The sequence below is a fragment of the Sus scrofa genome, chromosome 13 (assembly GCF_054392235.1).
Source record: "Sus scrofa isolate SSC_HxYL_T2T_F1_AM1 chromosome 13, Sscrofa_HxYL_maternal_Yorkshire_Landrace_v2.0, whole genome shotgun sequence".
Taxonomy (NCBI): domain Eukaryota; kingdom Metazoa; phylum Chordata; class Mammalia; order Artiodactyla; family Suidae; genus Sus; species Sus scrofa.
This window is the reverse complement of record NC_139395.1, coordinates 178,715,152-178,741,473: the sequence shown is the minus strand read 5'-3', so window position 1 is coordinate 178,741,473 and position 26,322 is coordinate 178,715,152. Positions and strand designations below refer to the sequence as shown.

Genomic DNA, 26,322 nt, shown 5'->3' with positions numbered 1-26,322 from the left:
TTGGGAAGGTTAGGCACACTTGCGGTTAAATCGAGCAGATATTTGTCAGAAAGTTATTTTTAAAGTAGAGTGATAGTCTTGTCTAGTAGGAAAGCAAAAGTCTTCCAAGTTAATTCAAACTGAGGAATTAAAACAAATTGTTTACAGATGTGTTAGAAGGACTAGAGGAGTAAAAGTGGGAGGTAAATATATGAAAAGATAGTAAGTACAAGAAACTACTATTACCCTTTGACCTGGAGGGGCAGAAATTATGAAATTACCCAGAGCCCCATGTTGGAGCACTGCTGTGGACACCTCTGCTATTGAAACTACTGGCTCTCCATTTTTTCAGCATGCCAGGAGTCACATAGCTACTAATACTAATACTACTTGTAGCCCACCATTGGCTGATGCTTTGGACTTATCTATGCCATGACCACTGTCCACAACTCAATTGCTACTTCTGCATTGCTTAAAGCCAGAGCTAGTGAGCCTGTGCTACTGAGATGCTGAACTATCCCTGTCTAAGCTGACAAAGACAGAAGTAGAATAGAGAGAAAACATGCTCTTTCTTCTTCTGCTTTTAATCTCTCCAGTGTATCCTTGGCAGGAAGTTAGGCAACAGTGGATCCTGGGAAATTGCTAATACATGTACTAATCCTTTTCATTAATATTGAGCTTCTGATGTGTGCCAGATATATTTTAAACGCTGGGGATTCAGAAATGAACAAAATATGTGATGCTTACATTTTAGCAGAGAGAGAAAGAAAATAATCACATTTATGTTATTATAATGTACAGTGTTGATAATCACAGAGAAGAGATAATGAGAGAAGAGTGACAGACTAATGGTGAAATGCTGCTGGAGCTGAGGGAGATCTCACTGATAAGACAATTTTTGAGCAAATCTTAAAAAAAGAAAGGATGGTGAACCGTGTGAGTAACAGAGAGAAGAGTGTTCTTGGGAGAGGTGTCAGCTAGTGCAAAACCTTTCAAGCTTGGTGATTGACAAGTGTGAGGAAAAATAAGGAAGCTAGCATGGCTAGTGCAAAGGAGCAAAGGTAGGAGTTGTAGTTCAAAGGAGTATAATTCCCCTCATAACAATTACCTCATTTGTCTCAGATGTTCTGTGGAACCCTCCTTGAGAGAATCTATTCAAAAGGTACAGCAGAAATTGTAGATATTTGTCAGGATTCCAGTAGTGGTAATATCTCTAAATTTGATGTACAGGATTATGATATGCATGAAGCTCCTGCCAAATAAAATTAGATCTTGTAGAAATGAAAACAAAAATATTTTACTTGTTAAATTAACATTGTAAACAGACAATAACACTGACAAAAGAGCATTAAAACTAGCGTTCTTGTTCATGCTAATAGCACTGTATATATTGCAAATCAAATATATACACAAACCATAAAACCAACAACATTCTTTCCTAATATTACCATTTATGAGAATCTTGCCTAGGGATTACAAAAAGTACATGTGGCATGTGCTTGAAGATGTTAATTGCCTAGATATTTAACATTTCTAAGAGAACAAAGAAAAACGGCTTTAGAATTCAAAGTACATTAATATTTATGATGCTGCAAATAGAGTTTCACTAAATCATAGATGTTTTATGATGACTTGGGTCTGTTAAAGAACTTCACGGTCTTAAGATCTTTCCTGTTCTGTGAATAGTTTTATACGAATATTTTGTTTTAAAGTTCTTTGAAAATTATTTTATGTGTGATATAGAGTGTTTCCCTGTGTTTGACTTTTTTTTTTTTTTAATTTTAACTTTTTAAAAAAATTTTATGGCTGCACCCATGGCATCTGGAAGTTCTGGGCCAGGGATTGAATCTGAGCTGTAGCTGTGGTAATGCCAGATCTTTTAACCCACTGTGCCTGGGCAGGAATCAAACTGGGTACCTCCACAGTGACTGGAGCCGCTGCACGTGGATTCTTAACCTACCGTGCCACAGCAGGAACTCCTTAAATTGTAACTTTTAATGTTCAGAATTATTAGTCTGATAATGCAGTTACTTGATCCATGGCACTTAGCATAATCATCCAGCATTCTGAATTCATCTAATTAAGTATGAAAGTACAGACTTAGAAAACATTACATGAAATATTATTGTATCTTTCTGCAAAGAAAATAAAATACAAAATTAAATTAATACTATCTAAACCAAACTAAGTACTTCACAAGTCTGTAGCACTGGATTCTAGAATTACAAATGTACTTGCACTGAAATATCTCAATGTGTTTTGTCACTTGTAGAAAAACTTGCAGCATGTAGGTAAGACTATTAATTACACTCATCAGATTTTTCTTACTCTTATAGTAACCAGCAAGGGTGATAGTCTATATAGATGTTAGAGAAGAGGAATTGATTTTAATTTACTGTATATGGAACATGGATATTTAATTTTTAGGCTATAAGAGTAATGAATTTTATCATAGATTACCTACAAATCATAGAATCTCATATTTTAAGATTTTTAAATTAGAATAACTTTGTAAGTACATACCTAATCTATGTATAAATCTATATTTATAGGTTAGTAATTCAAAGCTCAAAATTACATTTTATAAAGTCAGCATATGTAATATCTGCTGAGTACAGGTTGTATTTAGAAATCACGGAGAAGCCCAGTGAAATACCAAAAATAATGTTTTACTCTCCTTTTTTTATCTTATTGAAAATAAGTTTTCCAGGTTAATTTACCAAGAAATTGCTAAGTGTAGCTGCAAGAGAGAGAGGTGGCAGGCAAGATAACTTCTATTTCCCCCACTTTCTCTCTCTCTCCCTCCCTTGTTTTTACTTTTATTTCTACAGATCCTGCAGTCTCAGATTTCCACTCTCTTCTGAGACCAGCACTGTATGTCAAGTGGCTCAAGTGTCAGCCATCTTTGGTAAGTTCTACTTAAGTGCAGGTGTATGTTTTCCCTGACTTAGTTTCTTTACCCTTGGAACCCCTCATGCTCTCACACTCATTCCACAATACATGGAAATGCTCTTATCTCTCTTATTTACTGTTGAGCATCTTAAACACTCTGCCAACAAGGGAACTTGTATCATAGCTATATCAGTTCTGACATTCTGACATGCCATGTGCCTTGTGCCCAGTCATACCCTTTTTAAAGAGTATCTTTGTGTCTTTGCACTTTGGTCTACAATTTCCAGGTACATCATTTGTTTTTTGACTGAATTTTCTGTTACTTTCTGTGGTCCATAAGACTACATAGCAGCGGCAAAATCTGCAGTAGTTGTCATAGGACAAACATTGAGTTATGAAGTAAAAGATTTTCAAGACACCTCTCTCTCTAGAAAGTTTCGAGTATGGTACAGAAAGGTAGTGTAGAATCTGGGTTGCTGGAAGTAAATAGGAAAAACTAGGATATGGGGAAGAATGGAGTTCGGAGAAAGGACACAATTTCTGCAAGGAAAAGATTATCAGGTTGAGGTTTGCAAAACACTGAGATTCCAGAAAAATTATGCTGGAATCTTTGTAGGAGTGGTAGTCAACAAAGTAGGAGGGAATTAGGTGTTATGGAAATGGAGATATTCATGGAGAAAAGTAGGCTCCTAAATTGCACTTAGAAAAGATGAATTCCTGCCACTTATCCTATTCTTTAGAAAATGTCATGGAAGGTGATAATTAAAGGATTTGAAGAAATTTAAAAAAAGAAAGTTATAAATAATGCGCATGTCTTTGATTTATATTATATATCGTTCATTAAAATGGGTTTAGTACTTTTAGAAGTGTTTAGAAAGTTTTACTGTATATACCTTCAATGCAGATATTTTAAGTGACCACTTAAATATTTTATCTTACCTCCTTATTAATATTTATTGTATACCTGTTATAGTCAAGGATTTATTATGTGTTATTTATTATATACAACACTGAAAAATATTTATTTCTTTTTATTATCCAGATTATTTATTCATTATGACAATGGAAAGGTTACAAATCATATTTATTAGCTTTTGGGATTTGTAAACTTTTACTAAAACTTTACCAATTGTTGATAACAAGTGAAAACATTAGTTTGATATTTCTCTCTGGTAGTTGTTTTAAAATTACCATATTTTTTCAATCTTTTTTGCATTGATATTGATCTCTTGTATGCACCTTTTGTTTGCATTGGTACTCTGAATTTTAACATCTTCATTATTCAGTAAAAGATGTCAGATTCTAGAGAAGATACAGGGATATTCTGTGTTTCTGATTTTTTGTAATTAGTGGTTATTTTATTATTGATTTTAAGATAGCCAGTAATCTCTCCTTAAAGTCATGTATTTGGTATAACTTAACAAAATAATTTATGATGTATTCTGAGATCTATACAACTTTGGAAAACGTCAAAGTTCAGTATTATTCAAACAAATAGGTTATGCTTTTTAACTTTCTTTTATATGAATTCTTATTACATGTTGATAGCTAATTCAATTCCAAGGGCCAGTTTAGTCTTATTAATTTATTTAATAGCTCCCATTTTTTTCTATCAATACAAGAATAAAACTGAATTACCACAAAATTTTTCAAAACGTTTCAGATACTTTCAGCAGAGATTTGCCATGTCTTACTATCAATGGAAATATGGCAAAGTGAAACACTGATTTGTATGGTTTTTTTATTTGATTCAGTTTTATATTTCATATTTTGCGTATTTGGATAGCTTATGAGTTCTTATCTGAGGTCAGAAAAGAGGGTAAAATTATATTTCTTAATTTTTCCTATTTATATTTTAGTAATTTTCAATTCATATTCTGAGGTAACAATATCAATTATTAACTGAAAGTCCGTGAGTTCAGTGGAATCTAGGGGTAGCTGGGGGCAGAGGATTCATTGCAGATGAGAGGACTGTTGTAAAGAGAAAGAAGTATTTGACTTCTTTTTTAAAGTTTTACAATAAAGAAAACACTTTTTTATGTGTTCTTATTGTTGTAAACTGTTGATGACTTTGAAAACAAAAGCTGTTTGAGTTTATTTGGAAGCCCTGTGAGATGAAAGGATCATCTTAATCTGTTTTTTAAGGGGATAGCTTTGTTGACTTAATCTACCATGAGCCAGAAAGGAAGTTTTCAGAGATTTGTAAAGTAATTGAAGCAGCTGGGAAAGATAAAAAAACAGGAGTCAAAGGTTTCTTTTGCTTTATATTGATTCAATTAGTGAGCATTATAGTCTGAAGTTTCAGCAATAGATAGAGATGTAGACAAATAGACTTTTGATGTCTGATATGATATTTTCTAATGTTCTTTTAACTGGTATTTTTCTTCTGTCATTATCTTAAAAAGGAAATAGTTTGGAGAGATTTTGGGGAGCAGAGCTAAAATGCTATGTTAACTTCCTAAAAAACTAGTTTTTAAACTAATATAATTAGTGTGGATGACGATTATTTGGGTACACCTCTCAGATAATTAAGGAAAAAAATGAAATAATTAATTTCTTAAGCTAGTCCACTAGATTTATAACCTTTGAATTAGTTTTCAGAAACAAGTACCAGTGGAAAATACTGGGATAAAGAAAAATATAAGGTGAATTTTGTTTCATAAATATACTTCAATACTTGTTTGATTGATTTTTATTCTTTTCTGCTATCTATTTCTCTTTGACATTTGGAAATGACTAATATCCATATATGAGATATTAAACTGTACAATGTATATATGTTTGTAAAAAAAATAACAGTACATATCTGAGTTTAACTTACTTAATTCATTTATATTTTAACTCTTTCCAGACACGATGTGAGGCAACTGATCATAACCCTATGCTTTCTATGTTAATTATAACATTGAATCTAAAGATGATGTAACTTTAATATATTCTAATATCGTATCTTAAGAAGCCTTCACACACTGCCTCTTATGTTAAAAGATGCAAAATATGTTTTCTGTACAAATGATTGAATGAAGTCAAAGAACATGACAAATCTCAGTGAACTTGTAATTCAACAGTTATGTTGTATAAATATTACCGCTTATTACACTGTGGCCTAAAACCTCAACTTTCTGACAGGTAACTCTGGATGGGAGTTGTGCATGTTGATTTGGCTGCTTAATTTATGCTTGACCTTAAGCAAGGTCCTGTGTGTCTCTGGGCATATATTTCTTCAATCATACAATGTGGGAGTTAGTCCAGATATAATCTAAGCTTTCACCATTTCATACAGTGTTTGTGAATAGCTCATTTGTGCTTGCACAATCCCACAAATAGTTAGATTGTTAATTACTGAGGATGCCTGATCCATCTCTGGATAATCTTCAATGCCAGTAAAGTCTTTCTTATACTGAGCTAAAGTCTGTCTAAGTTTTGTGTTATTCATAAATGTGTTAAGCATGCATTCTATTCATAGAAATTATTGATGAAAGTGGTATATAGGGACTGGACAGGGTATTGTGTTATGGTTACTTTTTTTTTAAACTCAAATCTGTTAACTCACTTTTAAATCAGTACCTTTTGGACATAACCATCCAGTTGGCAGTAATCAAGTAATTGTCCTTGTGTTCAGCCAACTTGGCTCCATTGTGCAGAGAATGACATCACAAAAACTTGAGAGATGCCTTTAAAAGTTCTGAACTAATTTGATGGCTGAATTTTCTAAGAAGGAAGAAGGGGAAAAGTAGGGAGAGAGAGAAGAAAAAGCAGAAGGGAGGAAAGAAAGAAGGATGGAATTAATTTATATAGCTAAGGTTTGATGTTGGAGAATCTGTAGGGTTCTTTATACTCAAGAATTTTGCTTTTACAAACACCATTCCCTCTACAACATCGCTTTCTCCATGTGTGTAAACATATCCCCCAAATATTCTGTGATATCTCCCCTGTTTAAAGCAATCTTTCTTTGACAATGGGTGAGAAATGATTTACTCCTTGACCTTCTCAGTGATCTGTAGCCAGTGACCATTTTTAGGAGGAGAGTGCTCATATTCTCACAGTCTTTCTTCTCACACACTTTCTGCACTGAAACTGCTCTTATCAGCCCTTAAAATCACTAACTTCATGTTGTTAGTACTTTGTCACTTTGCATCTTATTCATTTTCTCTGGAAGATTTGACAGAGTTGATCACTGTCCCTCCCCTTTAGTTTGTAAATATCATCCTTAACTTCCATTTTTGTACTCCATTTGTTTTTCTTCTAGTTCTTTGGTCTTTTCTCTGTCAGTAATAAAAAGGTGATCCCATCTAGTTAATGGCTTAAATAACATTAATTCAGCAGTGCTTAAAAAAAAAAGTATATATATATATACACACATATATATATGTGTGTATATATATATATATATATCTCTAATGCTGTCTCTGAACTCCAGGCTTTTGAATCTAACACTCTATTTGACATCACCTTATAGATGTCTAACAAAAATTCTTGAAGCTCTGTCCAAGAAAGAATTATTGATTACTCTCACACAACAAAAGTAAAATGAAACAAAACCTTCTTCCCGAATTTCCCTAATCTCTGTAAATAGGAACCTTAATCTACCCAATTGCTCAGGCAAGAAACTTAAGAGTCAGAGTTGATCCCTCTTTACCATTAAAATATAACTTCAATTTGAACACTTCTAACATCTTCCCTACTACCATCTTATTCTGACCTAGCAATAGCCTGATATAATTGGTCTCTCTTCTTTCTACTACTTGGCTTATTCTCTGCACAGTACCCACAGTGGTCCTTTCAAATTAGATCATATCACTGTTTTGTTTGAAACCTCCAATAGTATCTGTTTACTCTTGGAGCAAATTCAAAGGCCTGAATATATCTCCTGCAAGGTTCTTTGTGAACAGGGCTAGCCTACCTCTCCAGCCTCATCTTCTAACACCTCCTCTGTTGTTCATTCTGCTCCAGCCAAACTGGCCTTCCTATTCCTTGAACTTGCCTTTAAACTTATTCTTTTCTCCGTTTTATTTTTTATTTTATTTTATTTTTTTATCTTTTTGCCTTTTTTTTTCCTTGAGCTGCTGCTGCGGCATATGGAGGTTCCCAGGGCAGGGGTCTAATCAGAGCTGCAGCCGCCGGCCTATGCCAGAGCCACAGCAACGTGGGATCCGAGCCGCATCTGCAACCTACACCACAGCTCACGAAAATGCCAGATCCTTAACCCACTGAGCAAGGTCAGGGATCGAACCCGCAACCTCAAAGGTCCTAGTTGGATTCGTTAACCACTGCGCCACAACGGAAACTCCATCTTTTCTCCGTTTTAAATATTCCTTACTTAAGTTTTCACATGGCTCCTTCCAAATCATTTAGCCATTTGCTACCAAATATCACCTGACCTGTGGGGATTCATCATTCTCTATTTCCTTACACTCTATTCTCTTATCCCAAATATTTGTGTATTGCCTATTTTCCAATAACAATGTAAACATCAAGTCTATCTTGTTTACCTCTCTACACAGAATTCCTATCTCATAGAAGAAGCAGTTATTGTTGACTAAAATGCTATTGTTTTCCTCTTGAATGCTATCACATTTCCATCAAATTGATACTATTTTATACTTCTAAATGCCTTATAAATTGTTTTACTTTGATATATGTGCTGAAAATATGATTATGACACTTCAACTTTTTTTCCAAAAATCAAGCTGAATTTAGGGGGAAATATGATGGCTATTACATTAAAATACTAGCTTTATAAACATTTAACATACGTAGTTAGGAATATGTTTATCTAGATATGATTTTAGAAATTTTCTACTGAATCTAATTGAGTAGAAAATTTTTGTGATTACAATCATAAAATTGTCTTGATTGTGGTGATGCTTTCATGGATATATGTGTAAGTCCAAACTCATTAAATTGCATACATTAAATATGTGCAGTTTTTGTGTATTAGTTATGCCTCAGTAGAGCCATTTAAAAATAAAATATTGGAAGTGAGTTAAATGTTTGCAACTCCTATTTTGTGATAACTCTGAAAGTGGGTGCTGTTTCTGTTCGTTCAAATTAAAATTTTTTATTCAAAGATGCTAAAGCCCCATCTTATTCTTTTTCAGTTACTTATTCTTTTTCAGTTAATCTCACTTTAATGAAAACATATGGTCATTTTTTTTTTTAATGTGGAGGGCTTTAACTTCTTAAGAACCCTTATATTAATAGAAATATTATGGAGATATGTAGTAAAATATGAAAAATGCACACCAACTTTAAGATAGCAGTTTCCTTTGCACATACTCATGGAATAAAGCAGAGGAGGATGTGACCTTTAGTGGTATTTGTAAAAATTTATTTTTTGAAGCAAAAGATATGGAATTAATAAAATCAGAGTTTAACATTTGTTCAAATGTGGTGCTGGGCAAATCTATGTCTGTGTAATATTATTAGTTATAACTTTTGGTATGTTTTAAATACTTTTAAAAAAACCAAACATTTAATAATAAGAAAATTGATCTTACCCTGTCATTTAAATGAATCTATAACCTGGTAATGACTGGCTCTGGGTATAACTTAAGTTTGCTGTTAAAACTAGCAGTTTTTGGATTTCCTGTCATGGCCCAGTGGTTAACGAATCCAACTAGGAACCAGGAGGTTGTGGGTTTGATCCCTGGCCTTGCTCAGTGGGTTAAGGATCCGGCATTGCCGTGAGCTGTGGTGTAGGTCACAGATGCAGCTCGGATCTGGCATTGCTGTGGCAGTGGTGTAGGCCAGCAGTAACAGCTCCAGTTTGACCCCTAGCCTGGGAACCTCCATGTGTCGCAGGTGTGGCCCTAAAAAGACAAAAAAAAAAAAAAAAAAAAACAGCAGTTTTTGGTTTTGTTTTTGAACTTTCTAAAAGATTTTAACCTATCTATTTTATTGTATAGATTTAAATGTCTTTTTTGATATTATTCTTCTAACATCATTTGTTTTTCTTTTCTATTACCTTTCCTCTACTGAATATAGGATATTTCAGTTTAGATACCTAAGATTGGAACACAAGAAGTCTAAGACAGACAGTAGTCATCCCAATACATTTAAATAATTTTAGATAGGGATGAAGTGTATGTAAATGATATACAGTTGAAAAAAGCTGATTCACTTTTCAAAAGTTTTCTTAACCATTACTGTCAGTGGTATCAATTTTCTCTCTTTTTAAGGTTTTTATTTCTGACCCCCTTCAGTGAGTCATTAAGTATACATAATACAATTCTTTTATAATGCTATAAGTATGGTCTAACATTTGTTTGCCCTGAAAGATATTCCTGTCATGTTGAAGCGAATAAAATTCCTAGGGTGAGCCTTCAGGTAAGTCAGGAACCAAATGCTAATCAGTAGTGAAAACTACAGATTTGCCCTCATGCAATGTATAGCCTAATAGGAGGGAGAGACAAGTAAACAAGAATTTATGGTGTCGTGAATTAAACATGTTGGTGTGAAAAATACTGGGTGCTGTGAAATAATAGAGGGAGCATCTATTCGGATCATGGATCACAGAGGTTAAGAAAAGCTCCTTAGGAGAAATGGCATCTAATTGGAGACCTGAAAGTTGGATAGAAGTTAGCTAGATAAGAAGTGGAGAGGCAGAAGTTTTTCAGACATAATCACAAGTCCATGAGCAAGAGAGAATACAGTGATTGAAAGAAATGAAACATGGTTGGATATGCTAGCAGCATGGTTTCTGGGAGAGGGAAAAGCAAATGTTTTACTCGAGAGGCATCCAAGAGGAGTTTTGGAAGACCTTGTGCCACATTAAAGAATGTGGGTTTTACTCTAAGGGAGTGACATCGTCCAATTCACACTCAAGGAAGATCACTGTGGCAGCAGCCCCTAACCTGCTCTATCTTACTATGTCTTATTCACTTTAATTTTTTTTTCTTTTTTTAGAGAAGAATTCCGTAATTTCCCAAACCTGAGCATATCCATTTTTCAGCACTTTGTACTTCACCTTCAGAGTGCATATTAAAATTATAATAAAATATAGATTCTGGGATTAACTGTTCAATGTCTGGTTCCCCTCCTTGACCATAATCTCTGGGGTACAGAGACCAAACTGTCTGATTTAATGTTGTATTCTCAATATCTGCCTTGATCTCTTTAATGTGGTGGTTGCTCAATAAGTATGTTTTGAATGGATGATCTATAGAGAGGTAATTATCAGAAATAAGATAGTTTTCAAGATTAATAATTTAGGTAAAGCTAAATAAAAATCAGTATTGATTTTAATCTTTTCTTCCTCAAACTTATATCCCTGAATGTGTATCACAAACAATTATTGAAGGCCTCTCTGTACTGAGCATTTTGATACAAACTAAAGAATCTAAGTGAATTGGTATGAAGGATAAATATTTTAAAAATCAAGGGCTATAGGTCAAGCAAGGTATATTGTAGAGATACAATCAGATATATTAAATATGCAGCTAAAGATATAGATATATTCCTGTTATTGAAACTTAAAGAAGTTTTATCTTTTATGGATCTCTTGTATTCCTGAAGCTACATGTCAACTTTCAAATGATTTTCTTTTTATGCCAATACAGAAGAACATTGCTGCATAAGAGTTTTTTTAAAGTATAATTACACACTTGTGGTTAGTAATTTGTAGCAAATTATTCTAAGAAATTAGAAGATATGGATGAATTGGAAATAGCTACCTTTTTTGCTATTCACAAAAATCTACTTCATCTTCTTGATCAATGATAAAGGAGTGCTTCTCCATTTAAGGAAGTTTTAAGTTTTGTAAAAATAAAATGTTTTTCAGCTGGAAAAAAATACAATTTTAGATATTGTTAGTAATCATGATTTTTAAAAAACCATTCTAGTTATGATAAGCAGCCACAAATGTACTGATAAAAAATACCTGAATTTTAAAGAATCCGTTTAGAATTTTGGCTTCCAAACTAAATACTGCATTGAATAATTCCTGACAAAATTTATTTCAGCTCTTAAAGTTATAGTTTGTGGTTTATAAAGAATAGGAGTTCCAGACCACCCAACTCAGTTAATTTGTGCAATGTGTACAATGTGTATACAAACTACTTTGTGATCTTTAGCAGAACTAAATGGCAACATAACGGAGTTCACTAGAGAAACTCTGCTCAAAGGAATTTAATTATGCATTAACCAGAAAAAAAAAGGAAGTTGAAAGAATCTTGTTTGCCATGAAAAAATGAAAATTTATGCATATTCTAAAGTAGTTATCTAGTTTGATTTTTTCCCCACACTCTTTGTTATTGAAATAGATATTAAAAATTTTGAAGAAGATCATCTAAAGTTTTTGTGACATTGGGAGAAAGTTGCAAGGTTAAAAACATTAGATTTCAGTTTAGCAAAATTCTCTATGTAAATTAATGAAAAACAAAGATGAAACAAAACCTTTAGATAGGTAATTTAATTACATTTTTTTTTTGTCTGTAGTGTTTAAATATTAAGTATAGGTACTATGGATGGACCTTGAAAGTTTATCAGATTATGAGCATACCAAGGCATAGGCTTTTTAAAACTGAAAATACTGTGAAGAAATAAGATATTTCTTCTTAAAAAGGAAATAAGAAATAGAAGTTAAAGTAAACCATTTCAGTGAAAATTTAATTCAGGTAAAATTTCATGTTTATTCAAATATTTATTTCTTTATCTTGTTCTAAATTATACATTCCTTTATTCATGTGTATTTATTCACATTTTATGGTTAAAAAGGTTTATTTTCTGTAAATGGTACATGAAGTAATTTTGGCTAATCCAGTTCATCTATACCTGAAGAAAACCATTGTTCCCTAGTGGAAGCTATGGAATTATTCCGTGATGCATAGGAATGGTTAAATTTGGGTGGAATGGGAAGTGATGAGGGGAATATATTCCACAAACACCTACTCTATGCCCATTACTCTACCTATATTTTGAAATTTAATTCTCACAAAAATTGTCATTTATTGTGTATTGTCATTTTACAGAAAAGGAAGCTAATGCTTATAAATTATAAGAAAATATATTATGTAATACCAGGATTTCTCTTTCAGTAAGTCAAGACTTAAATAAAAATTAATCTCCAATTAATCTCACTCCAATATATGTTTTTCCCTTTATACTGCTATAATCCTCTCACATGACATCAGTAATGGTAGCATGTGCTATTGTAGTAGTGATAGTAAGAGTGATAGCACACACTTACTGTGCTTACTATGTCCCCATCACTTAATGTACAGTAATTTTATTTTAATTTCAGAAAGAATCCTATGAAGTATATACTGTTTTGTCCTAGTTTTACATATGAGAATGAGATTGAGAAATAGGTGAAACCACCGTTGTGTGGTTGTGTGTAGGATTGTGGGATTCAGGAGATAGAAGTGGTGAAATGCAGGACTTTAATAAATTAAAATTTTATAGATGCTTTGTATTTCAATGTGGTTTTAAATATATATCATCCTTTTAATAATTTATGATTTAAAATGTTGTTAATTGAATCCTGAAAAGGTTATGAAGTATTCAGGTCCTTAAAAAAGAGAATATGGAGAATAGAACTATCTCTATTTGTGGATGGATAAAGAATGATATGGATATATTTTAACTTTTTGGTTCCAGGGTTACATATAAATCATAATTAAATTTACTTTTTGATTTAGAAGTTTGAGAACAGTCTTAGGAAACCAATCTGCATCAGTTGTTTGTAAGCAGATGTCTAACAGGAGCTAGAATGAAATGTTGATTTTGATGTGTGTAAAGGAGAAGGAAAAGCATAACAGATAATTCTCAAAATTGTAAATGCAGGGAGTTATTGTCCTCCTCTTTTAGGCCTTTTCTAAAAGGTATCAAAAATGGTATCATCATTTCTAAATAGTATCTTATTTGCTACTTTGGGAAATATGACATAGTATTGTTGGCATTACTTGTTAGGTCAATAAATAGCCTTTTGTGTTTACTGAAGGTCTGAGGAAAAAAAAAATGTATAGAGTAGTCCTGAAGGGATCATAGGGAAAAGAGTGAACCATAGGAAGGACAGAGTGGTAGAGACTGAGTAATGAGTAATAATTAGGAGAGTGAAAGAGCTGTCCTCAAATATTAGGATTAAACTGGGTCTAATATGATGGAATGCATAGAATACTATCCTTTTGATGAAAAGACATTACTATATGAAAAGACTATTATTATTATTATTATAGGTCTCCAGAACAGAGGGTCAATGAGTTCAAAATCCTGGGCAATGGAGAAGTACAAGAAACCTTCAAATTGCAAAGACCCAATTTAAATAACTTAATAAAGTTTGCAAAGTAAGAAAGTAGTATGTTTTATTAATTGACTGTAGTCTAATGCTTAGTAATCTTTAGAAGTTGGAAGGTTTAGTATTTGTGAGTCACTATAGCACCATTAATAGTTTTCAATTTTATAATCACAGCTAAGGAACTATTTTTCCGTCAGCACTTTTTTAATTCTCCTACATAGTGTATTTCAAAGTTGATTTTCTTTTTTGGGCCATAGACAGAATAATTTTTACATTTTAACCCAGAAAATGCACAAACCTATGTTTAGAATATCATGAAATAATATGTATTCATATTTTACTTTTTCCTATCTTCTCTTCTCCTCCCTGCTCCTCATATCTACAGTCAAGGCTCACTAAATTATTTTGATGGCACAATCATGGTTGACATATATGGTGCATAGAGATTGGAGAACAAAAAATTATGATTTATAGATAATTAATACTAAATTTATGAATATGCTAGAGGTTAATATAGGTTTTGAAGGCAACAAGCAACTGATGCTCTACTTTTCCAGCTAGATACAACTACATTTAAATTTTTCATATTAAATTTTTATAGCTTAATCTTATTAAAATGGTGAATCCTTTTAAGATTTCAAAAGTTGTGCTCTAATAAATTGTAAATTGTACTGTCAGTAGTAATTAATATATAAATGCACTGCCTGATATCTAGAATATCTTCTTCACATTGCAATTCTTTAAGTGATGGAAGGCAACAGAGACATGAGTAGGAAATACTTAAAAATCATTGTGTTTACAATTTTATACTCTGGGACCTTACTTTATAATGCATTTTGAAACTAGGTATTAATAGTATTTTAATAATTTATAGTTTGCTTTCATGTTCTTTTTGTTTATAAAAATATATATTTTACATTTTAAATATCAGCTTGAAGTGTATATGAAACATGGAAAAAGTTTATCACTCTGATTTTGAAAAAAATCATATGATTGAGATGTATTTATGGAATCTAGAAAAAGCTTAATCCAAACACATTGTAGCAACTCTTGTCAAAGAGATTTTGGAACAGAACATTTTGCACAGGCTCCCATCAAGAAGGTTAATGTTTGATCTTATAGAGCAAATGACTAGAGAATCCAATCATACAATTTCAGTTTTACTCAACTAGGAAAAAAATGTTTATGACTATAAAACTTTTAAATTGCTTATTATTGTATCACCGAGGCTATGATATGTTATGCTGTCTGTACCAGGGGAAAGTAGGAAGTTAGGTAACTATTTTGAAACCTTAAAACATGATTGCATACATTATACAGTTGAGCATAAATTGTCTTGCTTTTAAGAAAAGGCCTTTCAGCAACATGGATAGAACTAGAGACTCTCATCCTGAGTGAAGTAAGTCAGAAAGAGAAAAACAAATACCATATGATATCACATACCTGGAATCTAATATATGGCACAAAAGAACCTTTCCACAGAAAAGAAAATCATGGACTTAGAGAATAGACTTGTGGTTGCCAAGGGGAAGTGGGAGGGACTGGGATGGATTGGGAGTTTAGGGTTAATGCAGACTATTGCCTTTGGAATGGATTAGCAATGAGATCCTGCTGTGTAGCGCTGGGAACTATGTCTAGTCACTTATGATGGAGCATGATAATGTGAGAACGAAGAATGTATACATGTATGTGTAACTGGGTCACCATGCTATACAGTAGAAAAAAAAATAATGTATTGGGGAAATTAAAAAAAAAAAAAGGCACTTTCAGAATTATTTAGTTTTTTCAGAAATGGCTCACCTCAATATCTTTTACCAGTCTTTAATATAATTATATGGTCAGTTATTTAGTATTATTTATTTGTTTTTTAAAGTGTTTAGATTCCAAATTATATGTGAAGGATGACCAAAAATGAATTGTAGTGATTTGAAAGCATAGTCATATGTATTTTAATTCATTATTTATTTCACATTCTTGTATACTTAATTTTCTGACTAATAAACAAGTTTCTATGGGGGCAGGAGGGTTTCTTTTTTATAGCAATGCTTAATGAATTTTATGTGTTCTTAATATTTAAAGTAAATAAATTAGGGAAATATTACTTTAATAAAATATCCATGTCACAATTTCTTAATATAAGCAGCAAATTTTATAGTTAACATAAAACCAAATATAAGTTATACCTCTTCACTGTACTATATTATTCATAAATAAGATGTGCAACGATAGGATATAGTTATTTTTAGCAAGTATGTAATTGAAAAAAATATACCTACTCTTTGCAGAGTGTAAGTATATGTTTTATTTTTTACATTAATATCAGCAGTAAATAATTAGCACATCAGAATGCTATTCTGCAAACTAGGGAAAGAATGAAATATCATGAACTTCACAATTATAGAATCTTTTTAGGAATGACAAAAGCTCCTAGATTTAGATTTGAGAGCAAAGAGTAAATTTACACATCTGCACATAAAATACATAGTAAAAGAAGTTTGAGTAAGAATTCAATTAAAGTTTGTGACAGGATAATAGATTTCATAGAAGTTCATAGAAGTACATTAATATAATCTACAAAGGAATGTGTCTCTTGCTTAAAAATGACTCATTTAGGCACTTCATTTAATTTAGCTTTAGGGAATTTTTTATATTATGTCTATTTCAATAAGAGAAACTATCTTTTTTCAGTCTACTGAGGCAGGAATTATAATTGACTATAATAATTTTTAGGTATTGGATACTATTTAAAGTTTCATAGATCTAAAAGTCTATGCCTTTGGCCAAAGTGGAAATGTGTGTCCATCTCTAATAATAATTTTCTTGGTATTTCTTCATTTGAGAAATCACTTTGCTTCAAACTCTTTGTGCTCATATGTACAGTGTGGAGATAAATATATATATATGTAAAATATATATGTTATATATATAATATTCTATACTATTTTGTCCAACTATTATCCTATTTTATAGAAGAAAAAAGGACTGCATAAAATCATAGTACATTTCTGAGTGTATATCTGTAACTTGTGAAGTTCTCCTTTGCCAATTCCCCTATTATTTGATGCAAATAATCACTAAAAAGAGAATTTTTGTAGTAGCATGTATAACAGCTAAAATTATAAAGAAAATCAGCACAATACACAACCTAAAAGTAGGCAAATATCCTAGAGTTATCAAAATATTTGCATTGCAAATTAAATTAAGAAAAAAGGGAAAAGGCAATAGAAGTTGATTTTAACTTATGCCTCTCATCACAATAAATGGTTGGTGGAGAAAAATATTTTTAAAATTTACCAAAATACTTTGTGCGTGTGTGAATTTTCTTTCTCAGTGTCTTCCTACAACAAAGGTTTTTAAATTTAAAACTTAAAGTAAAACCAAATTAACTGATGAGAAAAGTAAAAATAATTTAAGGGTACAATTCTCATCTACCTATTAAATAAATTAGAAAAATCCCCTTTCATTATACTAATTTACATTATTATACATTATAGTATCCTTCTGTTGATATACAGAATTTTTTTTTTTGCAATTTCATTATTACAGGAACCTTTAAGGAGGACTTTGTGTATAGTTTTCTTTGTGATTTTGTGTATGTGTATCTATAATACATTATATTTTAGTAGGTATATAAATATTAGGATTTCTATTTTTTTTTTTTTTGTCTTTTGTACTTTTAGGGCTGAACCCATGGCATATGGAGGTCCCAAGGCTAGGGGTCTAATCGGAGCTGTAGCTGCCAGCCTACACCACAACCACAGCAACACGGAATCTGAGCAGTATCTGAGACCTCCACCACAGCTCATGGCAACACCGGATCGTTAACCCACTGAGCGAGGCCAGGGATCAGACCCACAACCTCACAGTTCCTGTTTGGATTCATTTCCCCTGTGCCACAACGGGAACTCTGAGGATCCTTGTATTTTTATGTGTTTTAAGAAAGTACCTCATCCCCATAAAAAAATAACTCCATAAAATATCTCCAGCTTCATAAAAGTTTTTGTTCTCTATAGTGAAAATTGAAATAATTAAAATTTACAGACATCATAGAATAAGAATAATTTGTTCCAGTTTTGAAAAATTTGAGGTAAAGATTCATGTACCCTTTAAGAGGAAGAAAATTTGGTAATCCAGAATTTTATAGATTACCAAAAGGCGTTAACTTCAAGCCAGCTTCTGTCCAGAATTCTTAAAGGCAGCTAATTACTTGTCTAGGAAGATGTTACTACTAATGCTGATATCCATTAATAACTATGTTTATTTAGAATAATTATGTTTTGGAGTTCCCATCGTGGTGCAGTGGTTAACGAATCTGACTAGGAACCATGAGGTTGCAGGTTCGGTTGCTGCCCTTGCTCAGGGGGTTAAAGATCCAGTGTTGCCGTGAGCTGTGGTGTAGGTTGCAGACACGGCTTGGATCCCACGTTGCTGTGGCCCTGGCATAGGCTGGTGGCTACAGCTCCGATTCGACCCCTAGCCTGGGAACCTCCATATGCTACGGGAGTGGCCCAAGAAATAGCAAAAAAAGACAAAAAAAAAAAAAAAAAAAAAAAAAGTAGAATAATTATGTTTTACTTTGATACTAAAGGTTATACTTACAGCTTTATCTAGAAGAATAGTTAGGAAGATGGCAGAATAGAAGGACTGCAATGCAACTTCTCTCCTAAAATCAACAAAACTCACAACTAAAGACTGAGCAATCTCCACCCAAGTGGACCGGAAACCTTAAAAATGATACCCTACTCAGAAGAAAAACAGGAGGCCACATCAAGAATTAGGAGGGGGTGATTTCACAATATAAACAACCTCATACCTCCCAGATGGGAAGCTCCACAGATTGGAAACTAACTGGTTCACAGAGACTCACCTACAGGAGTGAGAGTTCTGAGCCCCACATCAGACCCTCACATGTGGGGATCTGGCACTGGGAGAAAGAGCCCCTGGAGAATCTGGCATTGAAGGCCAGTGGGGCTTGTGCACAGGAGCTCCACGGGACTGGGAGGAACAGAGACCCCATTCTTAAAAGAGGCATACAGACTTTCACGTGTACTGGGTCCCAGGACAAAGCAGTCTCCATGGGAATCTGGGTCAAACCTGACTGCAGTTCTTGGAAGACCTCCTTGGAAAACAGGGGTGAACGTGGCTTGTTGTGAGGGAAGGAGATTGAAAGCAAAGTTCTCGGGCATATTCAGCAGTGTGCCTTTCTCTGGAGGTGGCCATTTTGGGAAAATCTAGCCCAACCAGCTGGCAAACTGAGAAGCTCCAGGGCAAACAACAATCCAGTTGGAATCACAGCCCCGCCCCTCAGTAAACAGGCTGCCTAAAGACCCCTCAGGCACACAGCTGCCTCTAATCCCATCCAGAGACTAAGCCCCACCCACTAGAGGGATTAGAATCAGCCCCACCTACCAGTGGGTAGGCATAAACCTCTCCTGTCTGGAAGCATACAGCAAACCCCATAGCCCCATACCAACTTCAGCCACAAGGGGGGCAGATACCAGAAGTAAAAGAGGCTACAACTCTATTATCTGTGAAAATGTCACCACGCCAAAAACCTATAAAAATGAAAAGGCAGAGAACTATAACTCAGATGAGGGAGAAAAGAAAAACCCCAGAAAATCAGCTAAGCGATGAGGAGATTCTTTTTTTTTTTTTTTTTTTTTTTTGATCTTTTGTCTTTTTGTTGTTGTTGTTGTTGTTGTTATTGTTGCTATTTCTTGGGCCGCTCCCACGGCATATGGAGGTTCCCAGGCTAGGGGTCCAATCGGAGCTGTAGCCACCGGCCTACGCCAGAGCCACAGCAACGCAGGATCCGAGCCGCGTCTGCAACCTACACCACAGCTCACGGCAACGCCGGATCGTTAACCCACTGAGCAAGGGCAGGGACCGAACCCGCAACCTCATGGTTCTTAGTCGGATTCGTTAACCACTGTGCCATGACGGGAACTCCGAGGAGATTCTTAATCTGCAGGAAAAAGACTTTAGACTGTTGATGCTGAAGAAGATGCAAGACATTGGAAATAAACTGGAGGCAAAGATGGATAACTTATAGGAAACACTGAGCAAAGAGATACAAGATATGAAACAAACAAGAAGAGATGCAAAATACAATAACTGAAGTAATAAATTCACTAGAAGCAGCTAACAGCAGAATACAGGAGGCAAAAGAATGAATAAGCGAGGTGGAGGACAGATTAGTGGAAATTACAGATGCAGAACAGAAAAGAGAAAAAAGATTGAAAACAAATGAAGAGAGGCTTAAAGAACTCTGGGATAACATTAAGTGCACCAACATCCATATTATAGGGGTGCCAGAGGGAGAAGAGAGAGAGAAGGGGACATAAAAAATATTCCAAGAGATAATAGCCAAAAACTTCCCTAACATGGGAAAAGAACCATTCACTCAAATCCAGGAAGCACAATGGGTATCATATAAAATAAACCCAAGGAGGAATAAACCAAGACACATATTAATCAAACTGACCCAAATTAAAGACAAAGAGAAAATCTTGAAAGCAGCTAGGGAAAAGAAACAAATAACATACAAGGGGACCCCAATAAGGTTATTGGCAGACTTTTCAGCAGAAACTCTGCAGGCCAGAAGGGAGTGGCATGATATACTTAACGTGATGAAAGGAAAAAACCTCCAACCAAGATTACTTTCCCCAACAAGGCTCTCATTCAGATTTGAAGGAGAAACCAAAACCTTCACAGATAAGCAAAAGTTGAGAGAATTCAGCAACACTAAACCAGCCTTACAACAAACACTAAAGGAAATTCTCTATGCATAAAAGAAAAGACAACAACAGGAAACAAAAATTCCACAAATGGCAAGGCTCACTAGTAAAGGTACATATACAGTAAAGATACGAAATCATCCATGCACAATTATACCACCAAAATCAGAAATCGTGAAAAGAGATGGGTACAAATGCAGGACACTGGAAATGAACTTTCAATTAAGAAAACAACAACTTAAAACAATCTCATATACATATAGACTCATATCAAAACTTCAGAGTAACTGCAAACCAAAAATCTACAATTGATACACAAATAAGGACTCTCTGGAGAAGAAATATATCTCACAGTAAATAAGTGCATAATCCACCATGAAGTGGGTCATTTGACATCATTCTTGGAATGCTGAAGTCTTCTTAGGTCTGATTCTGATTTCCTCTCCATCAAAGAATTTATGATAATTAAATAATGCCACTGTACAATTAAATAATACAGTTCTACAATTGTATTATTAATAACTGTTTTTCTCCATGGTACAATGTAAGGTCTATAATGTCTTGTTTATCACATCACCTAGAATGGTGTAATGCCTATACTGAAGAATCAATAAGATGTAACAAATTGTGAGGACATATTTATATAGTTACACTGTTTTTTAACCAATTTATGTATTTTATATTTTACTTATTTTCAGAGGGTGTATTATTTTTGTTATTCTTACCAGTTAAGTTATTCTTTTTATTATGCTATATAAAATATTTAATGTATATAAGGGCTTTCTTCTTTATAAATTATAGTTGCATATTGTATACAATTTTAATATAATGCTAATTTTTAAAGAAAAATTAAAATGTATACTAAATAGTAAAGATGAAATCCATACAAAATGGGATAAAGTATAGAATAAATTTCCTATTTGTCTCAGCATATTTTTCATTCCACTTCTCCAGAGGGAGTACTTAATCTGTTTCTTAAGATCCATGATATAATAATTTGCGTGAATGTAATTATGTTTAAATATATGTATTTTATTCTGTAAAAAAAATAAGAAAATATTTAAAAAAAGAATAGTTAGGGAAATATACATAATAAAAACTCAACTGTGGTATTTTATATGTAATTTTAGTGTTCTTTATGATTAACACTACAAAGAGAACATATTTTAAAGATGATAAAATCACATGATAATTAAAAATTAGTAAGCATTTTTTTCCCCAGATAATATACAGAGAACATATTAATTAACTCTATACATCATTTTACATACTGACTTTCTGAATTTATTAAGCTATTTTCAGATACATCTATTGTATTTGGTTAAATTTTTAAAAAATGTACGAAATATCCAGAAAATAAAACATATCATTTAAAAATCATACATTTTTATAATGTTTTTCTCCTAATGTAGTTTGTTAAAATATTCATGATTGTCATGAATTGGCAATGGCTAATATCTCAATTTTATTGCTCTTAAATTAGAATAAATAATATTAAATAAACTAATTTTCAGAAATGAGTTTAAAATTAATTGAAAAGTCCTAATTTTTAATGCACTCTGTGTATTCTTGTGATAACTTAGAAGTCAGTTTGAAGGAGCATCTATTGGTCAAGACTGTGAAAATGTAAGTAACATAAATAGTAATGACTGAAGTTGTTTGAAATATATTAAGTATATTAAAATCTTTCACTTTACCTCAATATGAGAGAGAGTGAGCAGGAAAAAAAGAGCTTTATATTTAATGATAGCTTTCATACCAAGACTTATTCAGAATATTTGCAATTAAAGAAAAGAATTAAGCATTTATATTCATTTTCTAGTAGGAACTCTATTTCTGTGCAACCAGATGGCCTCAGTTCATGAGGGCCAGTTTTTCATTACAGAAAAATTCCTCCTACTAAATAAAAAAGAAATGATAGAATTAGAAAATCTCCATTTTTCAAAACCTAATGGAATAATTAATTCAGCAAAGATTGTCAAAGGATATTAAAGTCACTAGATGAAATATTTGGGTAAAAGAATTGTTCAGGTTAAAAAAGAGAGATGTAGCCAAATGCAAGATATAGACCTTCATTGGATATATAGGTAAAATTGAAAATGGACTGTATTTTAAGATGACATTAAAGAATCACTGTCAATTTTATTAGCTATAATAATGATGTGGTTATGTAGGAAACTGTATTTTCCAAGAATGTAATTAAAGTGTTGTTGTACCTGAGGTTTACTTTAAAAAATTAGAGTGGTAAAAAATATGATACTTAATAGATTTAAGTGATGCAGCTCATCCAACTTTATATCTTCCAGTATTTTTTCCTATTTGGGGGAAATTTTTTCAAAATGAAAATAGCTAAAATACTATTACAGAATACACTTTAATTATCCAGCCTACCTTTTTAATTTTATTTCATCAGAAGCCTATAAAGAGAGAACTTTCCCCCTAGTATTTAACATATTTCACATTACTTAGACCACATGAATTATGAATAATGAAAAAATGATGAATGATTAATCTGAAGCATTTAGAAGGAATTTAAATTACCTCACTACATCTCCCTTCTACTTCAATGATATATTTAATTACTGGAACTGCAAGTTTCCAGAGTGGTAGACCTTTATTTTCTCTTCACCTGTTATTACATTTTTTTTAGCTAAATATGTTTATAAATACTTCAGTTTATTTTTATACTTTTAGAAAACTCACTTTGCCACAAATATCTAGCTTATTAGGATTCTCCTAATTCTGATTTTCAGATTTATCCAAATGCAATTAGTCACATTATCACAGAATTCTCTTGTAATACCACATTTTCATTAGCACCTGACAAAAAGTGGGAAAACAGAAATGATTCAAGATCAAGTTGCATATCATGGACAGTAGAGGAAGTTTAGGACATATGAGGGGTTTCTTTGGAAAAGAGGAATTAAGTATGAAATTGTAGGGAAACAGTAAATTTATATAAATTTTAAATTGAAATTGGAGGAAAGAAATATGTCAAACAAGTATCTAGTTGTGAATTGAAGAACGAGACAAGGGAAATAGTGTAGGTAATTGTTTCTGTTTTGGACTACCATAAACAACACTGTGATGATCACCCTTTTGTAGAAGAGGAAATGACGAGGTAACAGTTGTCATTATTTGTAAGAAATAGCTTTATTTCTGTTTGTTTTTGTTTTATTTTTTGGCCACACTGCAGGCTATGGAATTTCCTGGACCAGGGATCGAATCTGAGCCGCAGATAGGCAATGCTTGATCCTTCACCCACTGTGCTAGGCTGGTCATTGAACCCACGCTGCCACAGAGATAATGCTGGATCCTCAACCTGCTGTGCCACAGCGGGAACTCCTCTATGATATTTTCATTGATGTTTTTATAATTGATTTTTAAAATAATTGAAAAAGGCTCTGAAGAGATTTGCGGTGATGCAGTATTTTAATGTAGAAAACAAACAAGTTTAAAAATTATATTACTTACTACTATTTTTATAAATATCAGCATATTGTGGCATTTTCCTTTTCCATGTATTCCACCTGAACACACAGACATATGCTCATATACACACACACTCACACAGACACAATCTTGTCTGCTAGTTTGGTTTTCTTGAAGCAGCAGCACGTGATTTAGGTAAGTGATTTTTTTCAAGGAAAGAACTTTTGCAAAATAAGGGTCTACAGCCAACACCATAAATTCCATAACAATCAATAAAAATTTAAAATATTTTCCTCAAGCCTTAAAAATTTTATTTATATCCACATAAGCTGGGAAGTTGTAAGACTTTTCATACTAATCACTGCTAAAAGTAAGAGGTACAAAATTGGAGGATTCCATTTGCTCATGATTATGTTGAAAATTATTTGGCAAATAGTGAATTATATTTCCATCAACACCATATAAGATTCTGCTTTACGAAAGCTAGTAAGCTTTTTTTAAATGGTGTGAAATCCTGTTTTAAGATTGCTTGAAATAAAGCAAATGTATTACAGACTTGATAAACTATTCCTATTTATAAAGCAAGTTCACCCTTGTCATTTTATAAACATTATAGTGATGCATACCCATATTTTACTCAGTTGTTTATTGGAACATAATGAATAGCATTAATATTGGTTTTTATTGTATTAGTCAATTCAGTAGTCTAAAAATGTTTAGATTTGCAAAGCTTTGCCTGAGGGTTGGTTATTGGAATTGACCATTTGTATTTCTTTTTCATATATTGTCTGATCATGCCTTTTACTACCTCTCAGAACTTCTTCATGGCCCTCACTTTTTTTAGCTATTCCCCGTGCGTGGCTTTGAATGTCAATACTTCATACAATTTTTATGACCATAAGCTAAATATTTCATTCTCTGAGACAGATTCCACATCTTTATCCTACTCTGCCACATCAAGAAAAAATGCACTTTCTGCAACCAGTTCTAAAAGAGGAATGGCATAATCTCAACAATGATATTTTAAAAGTGTATGTATAAAATTTACAAAATGAAAAGCCACCTCATGAACATCCCTTGATAAATTGTAGTATTTATACTTTTCAAGAAGTACTTTAAGGTCATTATTATTTTTAAAATTTTGTGCCCTAGACTTTCGAATAACTCAAATCTGTAAATTTTTCCAAATTTGATGCTGCTATTAATTCAGCAGAAATTACTCTTCCAAGTTTATTATTTTTGTAATCATTTATAAAATAATTCATATGTTTTCAGTTTGTTTTCATAACAAATGTCTGTAATTAAAGTCTCTGAAATTCATAATTAAAAGAAGTCATAATTTTCTTTCTGTTTATCCTGCTGGAAATTTTCTAGGCTTCCTGAAACTATACTATGGGTTTTGCTGTGATTTAGAAAACTTTTCAATTCTTTTTTCAGACAATGTTTCTGCCCCAATCTCTCTTCCTTTTCGAGGTGGCACTCCAAAAACATGTATAAAAAACTACCCCACCCTATCCCTTGGGTCATTGAACTTTTATTGCCTTTTTTTTAATCTTTTTTTTTTTCCTCTGTGTGCTTTGGTGTTGGATGATTTCCATTAACTATGTTTCATGTTCAATGATCCTTTTTTTCTGTTTTGTCCAATATGCTTTTTTTTTTTTTTAATTTTCCCACTGTACAGCAAGGGGATCAAGTTATCCTTACATGTATACATTACAATTACATTTTTTCCCCCACCCTTTGTTCTGTTGCAACATGAGTATCTAGACAAAGTTCTCAATGCTACTCAGCAGGATCTCCTTGTAAATCTATTCTAAATTGTATCTGATAAGCCCAAGCTCCCAATCCCTCCTGCACTGTTGGTGGGAATGTAAACTGGTACAGCCACTATGGAGAACAGTTTGGAGATACCTTAGAAATCTACACATAGAACTTCCATATGACCCCACAGTCCCACTCTTGGGCATATATCCGGACAAAACTCTACTTAAAAGAGACACATGCACCCGCATGTTCATTGCAGCACTATTCACAATAGCCAGGACA

The 26,322-nt window shown here is 32.9% G+C and overlaps 1 protein-coding gene across 17 annotated transcripts in view; it reads left to right on the top strand.

The window, feature by feature from the left end:
* The window catches only part of EPHA6 (EPH receptor A6), an 870,463-nt gene that overhangs the window by 88,644 nt on the left and 755,497 nt on the right, over positions 1 to 26,322 (top strand). For 6 of the 17 annotated variants that reach the window (XM_084989136.1, XM_084989132.1, XM_021070706.2 and 3 more), the window contains exon 3: positions 2,811 to 2,887. The exons of the other annotated variants lie outside the window; for them this stretch is intronic. In XM_084989136.1, coding sequence (XP_084845262.1) covers positions 2,811 to 2,887 — 77 coding nt within the window. The remainder of the gene's footprint in view (positions 1 to 2,810; positions 2,888 to 26,322) is intronic. 17 annotated transcript variants of the gene reach the window in all.